This window comes from Branchiostoma floridae, unplaced genomic scaffold (genome assembly GCF_000003815.2).
Source record: "Branchiostoma floridae strain S238N-H82 unplaced genomic scaffold, Bfl_VNyyK Sc7u5tJ_1578, whole genome shotgun sequence".
Classification (NCBI taxonomy): Eukaryota; Metazoa; Chordata; class Leptocardii; order Amphioxiformes; family Branchiostomatidae; genus Branchiostoma; species Branchiostoma floridae.
In genome coordinates this window covers 158,089-167,892 of record NW_023365773.1, presented here as the reverse complement: position 1 = coordinate 167,892, position 9,804 = coordinate 158,089, and the positions used below count along the sequence as shown (strand labels likewise).

The 9,804-nt window shown below is 41.7% G+C and overlaps 2 protein-coding genes across 2 annotated transcripts in view; both read left to right on the top strand.

Moving 5' to 3' along the window:
- The window catches only part of LOC118408363 (galactosylceramide sulfotransferase-like), a 5,650-nt gene extending 2,251 nt beyond the window's left edge, over positions 1–3,399 (top strand). Inside the window, exon 3 of the mRNA XM_035809127.1 lies at positions 3,271–3,399. Coding sequence (XP_035665020.1) covers positions 3,271–3,399 — 129 coding nt within the window. The remainder of the gene's footprint in view (positions 1–3,270) is intronic.
- A 2,762-nt stretch (positions 3,400–6,161) lies between these two features.
- On the top strand, positions 6,162–8,178 carry LOC118408361 (struthiocalcin-2-like). The gene is made up of 4 exons (XM_035809125.1): positions 6,162–6,280; positions 6,608–6,634; positions 7,078–7,237; positions 7,948–8,178. The coding sequence occupies exons 1-4, from the start codon at positions 6,238–6,240 to the stop codon at positions 8,171–8,173; spliced, it is 456 nt and encodes a 151-aa protein (XP_035665018.1). The 5' UTR covers positions 6,162–6,237; the 3' UTR covers positions 8,174–8,178.
- The last annotated feature ends 1,626 nt before the right edge of the window (positions 8,179–9,804 follow it).

Genomic DNA, 9,804 nt, shown 5'->3' with positions numbered 1-9,804 from the left:
AGGGATTATCTCACCATATACACCGAGGATAAGGCGGGGCATTAACGTTATTATCATATAGCCTACACAAACTGACCCATTTAAGCAACAACAATGATTCCTTTATAATACATACATCCTTTATTCAAGACTTCCAAGGCTTGGCATAATGACAAATTCCCTTCTGCTGGGACAAGTGTGTTGGTATTCAATCCTAAGTTATAGTTGTACATATTCAATAAATTTGAAGGAATGTGAACAGTAATAATGTTTGGATTAACTCTAACATGGACTGCACACTGTACAAAGCATACTCACCTGCCTGGCCTGAATCTACGTGTTACGGCGTCATAACCAACGTGGAACGGGGCCTTCTGATTGGTCCGCGGCGCCTGGCTATATGATAATATATATTACCGACCGTCAACTTGATACCCCTAAGTAGCCTGTATTTAAATACAACGGATATAGGTTTCCCCGCGAATAAAGGTGAACTATCTTTAATTGGCAAAAGGGAGAATCTTTACTGTGTTAAAACACCCGCAAGTCTGTACATTTTTAATAAAGTTGTCACACCTATCATCCGGGCCAGGCTGGAAGGTCAAAGGTGACAGTCATGCGTTCTAACTTCCAAGACAGTTCCATTGCTAGGCAACCCTTCTGACGCGTGCAGACAGACAGGCACTGAATAATTTATGTACAAGCCAGCCCAACCGTTATGACTGACCACAAAATTACTTGATTCAGCGAAAAGGAAAGGTGACTAGAGGGCATCGTACGTCTGCAAAGCTTTAGCTTCCAACAGGCCTTCCTACGGGGATATGTATCGTAGAATTCGACGACAATTGGAATAATTGTCAGTCCGCGAGAACACCCCCTCCCCCTGGTCAAACTTCCACTATCACTATAGGCAGCGTAGTGGGTCTTTTATGTTAGAGACTAACAAATTTTACTGAAAATGCAAGACGCTGCTGAGTTTGAAGAAAGCCAACGTTAACGGTCTAATCCCCTACTGTGGTCGCATGTGTGGCCCAAGGGCGTCACTACAGGAACGGAGATGGGCACAGTCCTGATACACCTAGACGTGTATGTGGGAAGGAGTTTGGTAAAACTCAAAGCCTATGTGCTTTAGATACCAAAAGTCTTCAGACATGGTTTTTCGGTATCTTAACTGACACGTCGGTGTCCACTCTTTTAGAAAAGTGGAGGGATGTATCCAAGTGTGAGTAGATCAAACCTAACAGTACGTTAGGTTATGCCTACTGTTCAAAACTGGTGAGTCACGCCTTCAGCAGGTTCATTGGTTCTGCCGACAAAAGACATTTCAGAGGGTATTCAGAGAGTTAAATGAAAGAAAACAGCAAACAATGATGCGTAAATATTCGTCTTTGCGAAAGTAACACCTACAAAGACACACCCGATATGCACAACTGGTACGAAATGGTACCAAAAAGACTATTGAATTATGAAGAGCAAGGTGGCTGAATTTTCTTGAAATCCAACTAAAACAGTCTCTTTGCGGGCAACATTGGTCTTGAAGTTACATATACTATATAAAATGTTACTTGCTGCCATTGTTATTTGACAGTTTTTACGCTTGATCATTTTTGTACTGTACATGTAAATGTATGTAGTCACAACTTTAGCTAGTTATCTGCCTAGTGCCCGCATGGTATTGTACCTGGTGCAGGTCAAATGGAGTTAAATGAACAAGCCATGATGGCATTGAGGTGTCATGTTGTTGGAAATAACGGACAACAACAGAGCCATTCGTGTACATTGGTGACAAATAAAATAGATTTCAGCAATGGAGGGGAGCAAGATGAAATATTTTTGGAACTTTCTTATAGTACAGCGAAGCGAGATCTTGTGTATCAGTTTCGAACATTTCAGCCTTGAAGTGACACGTGTATGAAGAATGGACAAGCCGCTATGTCCTCGAGATGTCATATCTTCAACCAGTGGAAAATGAATAGAGTCATTCGTGTGCAGAGATGCCGATAACATATCAACCAGAAATATGGAACTGAGCTCAACCATTCGGATGGCATTGCCAATACTGTCCTTGGAGTGGCCATATTTTTGTCAACATGATTGACCATAATGGTAAGATTAGTTTCTTTCTTTCTTTGTTTATTGTTTACCACAAAAATCGTAATATGCCATAAGTGTTTTCTACAGACACACAGTCTGATAGATAGCTTTACTAAAACGTCCATTGTACTAAAATCTTTTCAGGTCCTGTATCTTCAATCGAGTTAATGCAAACCACACAGCTGGAGGTGAATGGGAGATACGCTCGCGTGTCTCCAACAATGGAATTGTCTTCCACAATTATCATCGTAAATCTAAAGGTGAACAACCTAGAGTCAAAGTTCTGGTTTTCAGAAAACTATCAAGCACCCCCTCAAGGGAACACTAACTTTGAATAGAAGTCGATTTCTTGGCAGCCCTCTTGCTTGAGAAACCTTTGGTGGAAAAAGGCTTGGTCGTCTTGAGTCTGCGCAGTAGGTTCTCGTCTACACGACTTCAAGGTGTAATTAAAGGTATCAGGTTACATTGTCCTGTTGCCTGATTGGCTGTTGAATGTCTCTGGTTGCGTAACGAACCATTTACGTCGTGACATTTCTGTCCTCTCGTCACTCCTGTCTAAGGCCTTCAATAGTCCGGGTCCAAGGAGGTGACTTGGTTGGCATTGATAGGTAGGTTTTTCCGTCTGATATTTCTTAACTTCAGCATTTTGTCTATTGGCAAACTCTGCTCAAAACAATTTTACTCCGTATACAGACTTTTTTTTTTTTTTTTTTTTTTTTTTTAATCAGTACAAAAGGACCTGAATATTTACATCATGCTGATGATATACGGCCCATACGATACAAAGTAAAGCAGTCATACGTCACATTTACATTACAGTAGCCTCGAACATTAAGCACATTATTGTGATCCAAAAACTTTTACATTAGCTCATATGTACATCCCAAAAGCGTCTACATCAACTCAAATATACAATTATATACATATGCAATGAAGCTAGCTCTGAGAATTATAGTTCAAAAGAAATTTGTTAACAGCTGTCTTGAAAATGTTCATGTCGGGTCTTGCTGGAAACACTGATGCTGGAAGTGAATTCCAGAGTCTACTAGTTCGTGGTACATAAGATGATAGGTGAAGTTGGGTATTTGATCTCGGTACTTTAACAAGGTAAGGGTGAGCTCTTGTGGATGATCTGGTTACTCGTGTCCCGGTTGCGCGTGTCGGCATGATTCCTGAAAGTTCCTGGGAAGGTTGTAGGAAGATGTGCCGGTAGAAGGTGCAGAGACTGGCTACTTTCCTCCTGTGGTCCAAGGGGAAGATGCCGGCATTCTGTGGGTCGACCCTAATCTGAAGTTGACGAAGAGCTTTGCTCTGAAGTCTATCTAGCATCTTTAAAGCTGTTGTGCCAGCGCCACTCCATATGGGGGACGCATATTCCATTAGAGGGCGGATATATGCCTTGTATACTGTTATCCGGGCTTGGAGAGGGAGAAGGTCCCTGGTGCGTCCTAGGATAAACAGCCTTCTTGCGGTTTTTGTGGCAAGGCTTTTGATGAATGGGGTCCAGGTTAGAGTATTGGTGATAGTGGCACCAAGCAAAGTTATGCTCTGAATAGGCTTCAGTTCTTCATTCATGAAAAACAGCGGAGGATGAGTCTGGTCCCGTTTCCTACTTATGATCATCTCCTCAGTTTTACCTGCATTGAATGTTATGCACCAGTCGGAGGCCCACTTTTCTATCGAGTCAAGATCCTGTTGTAAGCTCAAAGCACAAGTGTTTCTTAGGCCAGGGCTTTTAATCACCACATGTAGTGTTGAATCATCTGCGAATAGGTGGAGGTCATTGACTAAGTGTTGTTCAAGATCATCTATAAAGATCAGGAACAGAAGGGGTCCCAAGACACTCCCCTGGGGGACTCCGGCACTTATTGGAATTGATGAGGAGGTAAAACCATCCAGTACTACTGATTGGCATCTGTCGGCTAGGAAGGATGAGATCCAACCGTACAGATCCCCGTGGATACCAAAGGAGATCAGCTTGGACAGTAGACCGCGGTGCCAAACACGATCAAACGCTTTCTTAATATCCAGGGCAATGACTCGAATTTCTTTCTGAGTGTCAAGAGCATTGTTCCACCACTGAGTAATATATGAAAGCATGTCAATTGTTGATCTCTTCTCTCGAAATCCATACTGGCTGTCACAAAGAAGCTGGTGTCTATCGAGGTGTTTACGGATGTGGTCGCAAATAATACTTTCCATAACTTTGGATATTATCGGCAATAAGGATATGGGCCTATAGTTGGAAGGATCTTTCTTGTTTCCCTTTTTAGGAACAGCTATCACCTGGGCAGCTTTCCAGTCGGAGGGAACTGTCTGTGAGTCAAGAGAGATTTGGAATAGTTTGGCTAGAACAGGGGCAAGTTCCGGGCCGCACTTTTATATACCATTTTTCTCTACCTTTGAATCTTTCTGATAAAGCAAAAAGAAGGTAGAGAAAAACTGCAGAGAAAAATGAAGGTTGTGTGCCGAGGAAAACTACAAAATGTATGTTGAATTGTTTTACTAGGCCTTGGGATAAACGCAAGCGACGTAGACAAGCTGTCGTTGCAACAAACATCTGCGTTTGAAGCCTTTCATAAGACGAAAGCCAGTTTTTACCTTTCATCTGTTTGGTAGATTACATTATGGAAAATTGCCAGTTTTTACCTGTTCACAAGTACAGATCCATCTTACCTGCGATACTTACGATATACCAATGTTCTGCCTGATGATTTACCCCTATAGTCGACCTTCAGTCATGCTAACCAGAAACTATTTCCACATATTTGCTGTTTCTTGATTTTTTCCAACACCCGTTTAGTTTACAGTATTGTCTATTGTAAAAATGTATGTGAAGAAGTTCTACTTACTGTAGATAAAGACCAGTTCTATCTATTACTGGTTATAATATTACTTTAGAAATAACTCGATCTCTAAAAGTACATTCTTTAAATTTTGTACCTAACAATAGATCTCAAATTGAATAATTCGCCGCTCAAAATTGGCACTTATTGTGTACAAATAAGTAGGAGTCTTATTCATTATCGTACCGATTAATGTAAATACTTCAAAGCATAGCCAGGCAAAATTACAGCCCTGTTAGACTCGTTGACCCAAACGTCGGACCGTTTATCCATTTGTAAATGATACTCCTGTTTAATTATTCATGCCGATCTTCTGCCGCGTTACACCGGTACCTGTTACTCTTTTGTAAGTGATTCTTATTTATAATTCATGTTGACCCATGCTGACATTACATTGTGTCGTGCTGTAGGGTGTCCTTACAGACCGGTGGCTTTACAGGAACGTGTTCTGAACTCTAGTATAGCTGAAGCTTTTTGGCTTGTACATGTATTAAACATGCATGACTTCAAATCGGTTGGGAATAAAGCGATATTACGTTCCTGTATACAACCCGGGAAGTTAAGTTCGACTCAAGCGATTCCAGTCAAGTTTTTGGCATGGCAAGTAGTATCGTGTGTAAATTTATCTGCCACCTTCTTGAAATAACTTGACTAAAGTTTGGACCGCCTAAATCTCATATTGCAATCTAAAAATGGTACAAAATGTGAAGTTGCGAAGAAAAAAGATGAAGTGTCGTGCATACAGTAACAAGCTTGTTACTCCTTTGTAAGTGATTCCCATTTATAATTCATGGAGACCTATGCTGACATTACCGCGTTGTGGCGTGCTGTAGGATGTTCTGTTACAGACCAGTGGTTGTAGCAACGTGTTGTGAACTCTAGTACAATGCCGGAGCTTTTTGGTTTGTATTAAACATGCATGACTTCAGATTGGTTGGGACTATAGCGATCTCCCGTCCCTGGGAAGATACGTTCACCTCAAGCGAGTTCAGTCAACGTTTTGGCACGGCTACTAGAATCATCTGTGTGTATCTGCCACTCTGTGTTTCGACCTTCTTGAAATTAGTTGGTAAAACTTTGGACCGTCTAAATCTTAAATTGTATTTTGGAATTGTGCAAAATGTGAAGTTTATGCCATTTGCAATGTAGACAAACGAAAAAAAAGATGGAATGTTGTACATAAATGAACAGGTTAAATAAGAAACGCTAACGGTAAGTTCTTGTCGTTGTGATTTTTCAGACTGTGGAAGTCGCCTTGTCTGAAGAAGTTTGTTTCAATTCTAGGATAACCATAAAATTGATACGACACCACGTCGACATGGGGCGGACATTTCTCGGACTGGGCGTCTTGGCGATGTTAGGTAAACTAGTTTCACTATATATTTCACCTTTATTGCTGGTATATAATGGCACACAGATAACATTACAATGCAAGGTTTGGGGTGTGCATCACTTCTAGATCTCGAACCTAATACTGGTAAGTCTCGCAACTTAAAGCATGCATAGAAGTTGGTACTATAAATTGTTAGAACTTTGATATCATCCTAAACATTTTGTCCGTACATTTCAGAACATCAACCATTCATAGCTTTTGTGATGACGGAATAAGTTTTAAATTATAATTCGACACTGAATAAGACGGATTGGACACTAAAACAGCTTTTCAAACTATTTTTGTCTATCTCCAGGGCTTCTGACAGGCGCAGATGCAGTAGGTGAGTCATTAAAACTCTCCAGACAAATTTTCTCTAAATCTAAAGAACTTGGTTAAAAAGAAGAGCGTCTTGCGTATTATTTCTTCTTTTTTTTTACTAACGATTAATCAATTATGATACAAAATATGTTCAGTTACAGTAAAGGCTTAAACATGTTATTTTAAGATCACCAAAGTTTTGTAATTATCATTGTCCACCAGCTAATCTGTCTTTGATCAATCAATCAATCAATCGTGTCGTTGCGATTCTCATAACTGTAATAATCAATATAGATGATATCAATACATAGATGAATGAAGCGATCAATCAATAAATTTACTTGTACTTACCAATTTCCGTTCCTCCTCCATCTATTACCCAAATGATCGATTAAATAACCAATCAATAATCGATTGAATAGTACTTCAAAATTATAATACACTACTCTGCCCCCCTGTCCTCAGCGTGTCCCGGCCGGTACAAGGGGTTTGACGGGAAGTGTTACGGGTTTTTCCCTGGGGGCAGCTACCCGGAAGCAGTGCGCTTCTGCAGCCGCCAGGGGGCGCAGCTGTACATGATGAGGAACCCCACCGAGGTGTTCCGTCTGAAGCAGCTGCTGAGCAAGTAGGTGGTTTGGCTTTTAAGACGTTTTTCTTCATACAGTTTTCAGTTTTCTCTGAAGAGTTTCTGTGTCGGCCTTACCGACCAGAACAGATCTTGGTCCAATGTATGGTCTATGGTGAATTCAACGACTGAGGGAACCCGCCCTAAAATTGTTTATGGTGTAAGCTACCATCAGTAAAATCACGTTTCGATCCAATGTCTTTCAGGCAGCCTCTAAAACGTTTCTTGGTCGGCCGTACCGACAAGAACACGTTTCGGAGCTTGGCCTGGTCTAACGTTAACGGAGACGCGCTCGGGGTTGAAGATATTACAGAGTTAACCGGGCGACAACGGCTCAGTCCATGTATATGAATATGCTAGAATATCTGCTTTTCAATCCACGTGTTCTATACTCTGAAGAGTTTCTGGGTTGGCCTTACCGACGAAAACACCTCTCGTACCTGGGCCTGGTCTAACGGACACGCGCTCGGTGGGGGCGACCCTGTCGACAATGTGTTCGAGAGTATACTATACTAATCAAATGTCTAACACATGTTCCAGGCAGCCTTTGAAAAGTTTCTGGGTCAGCCTGACCGACGAGAACACGCCCCGTACCTGGGCCTGGTCTAACGGAGATGCCCTGGACGCTGAAGACTTCACCTTCTGGGGGAACCCGGCCGAAGATTGTTTAGAGTAAGTGTTACAATAACGATGTTTTCATCCGTTTTTAGGCAGCCTCTGAAGAGTTTCTGGGTCGGCCTGACCGACGAAAACACCTCCCGTACCTGGGCCTGGTCTAACGGGGATGCGCTCGGCGTGGGAGACTTCACCGACTGGGGGAACCCTGCCGACAATGACGACCAGGCGTGCGTGTACGCCCGGAAGGAGAGCGGTTACAAGTGGGCCGTCACCGGCTGTGGGCAGAAAAAGGCCTTCATCTGCAAGAAGGACCCGTAGACGGCAAAACGAGCTCGTTTTCAACGAGCTTGCTTGGAATGTTATACATATTATCTCGCTGTACAGTAGTTTAACAGTATTGTAACGAAAATTATCTGAGAGCTAAGGAAGTAAGAAGTAAGGTCTGCCGTGGGCAACCACGTGCCCTGCTATAATAACAATGACCAGCAATAGCCTGTTCACACACTTAATCTTTAATGTTTAGTTCGTAGAAAGTCCTAACATATGAAACTGGTAGCACCAAACCACAGGTATACAGAGGCGCGATGGTCTTACACACATGCACACAATATGTCAGAAGAAGGCCTTCATCTGCAAGAAGGACCCGTAGACAGCAGAAAATTGATATTCGGTTTCCAACGAGCCTGTTTGAACGCTTATGTTACCACCGCTGTGCAATAGTTATTACAGTAAAGAAATATTCAAACTTTAAGTAGAGGGGCGATCTCTGGTGTAGATTCACTTGTTCAGACTATAAATAGCAACGCATGATGTAAATGAAACTAAAACACTTTATTAGTGAACTTCTGAACTGCCGAAAATCAACTTATCGGTATGAAGTAAATCTACAGAATGAAACTAGACTGGTGTATGTAGTAACGCCACCAGCCGGCTTTCGTTAGCTTTGCTGCTATTTAAGATTGCGAAATGAGGTCAAGCAATAAGATTAAAGAAACGTGAAGCATGAACTCTGCGTGGCGTCTTTCCTATATACGTGCTAATGTAGGCACACATGTACAGTACCTGTAATGAATATATCGTACTTTCTACTTTAAGCCCCGGTCACAAAGCGCGTACGATTCCTTGCGATGGACTATTCCGCATATCGTACGATGAGCGCAGTACATCGCAACAAAATCGTAAGCATCGCAAGCCATCGCAACGCATCGGATGGTGTTCAAAATTTTTCCAGCGTCGCACGATTTTTCACTTGTGTCTCTTCTGTATAGCCGTCTGACCGCTTTTGTGCTTCTTTAACCAACAAACATGTGGACGTAGCTGTTAAATACCTTCCTATAATATCTTTAACTGTAAAAATAAATTAAAAAAGACCATGACAACAATATTACAAGCAAAAGTTCAAATCAAGCGTGAGTACTGGTATGGTTATCTCGGCCTGCTTGCCGGCTCTACGTGTCAGGCTCTTTCGAAGATCATATCATGATATGCTATCAACAAAAAGATGCCATCATACAAAAATCAAATGATAAACATTATATCATATATATTTCCGACTCATAGAGCCGGCCTTTATGTTCGAGTTGTCCCCATGGTTATTACGATTATGGTAAACTGACCCAAGAGTGCCAAGACCGACGAGAGCTGAGATTTGATCTAATTATAAACTCACGTGCATGAAGCGATCAAACTATTGTCTGCATCACCTGTGCGTGACGCGCTGTTCTCTGGTTGCGACTGTGGCAGTTGCGACTGATATATTTCCCCTTTTCGTCAATATCGACAATATCAGGTAAAACTGAAACCATCACAACATACTAAAAAATCATAAATCTATAACCTCATCAGTAGACAAAAATTGCCGTAATGAACTCTGCTATGGGGGCAAATAAAACCTTACGACGATAGCGAAATTTTGAACATGTTCAAAATCCATGTCAGCTCTATTTTCG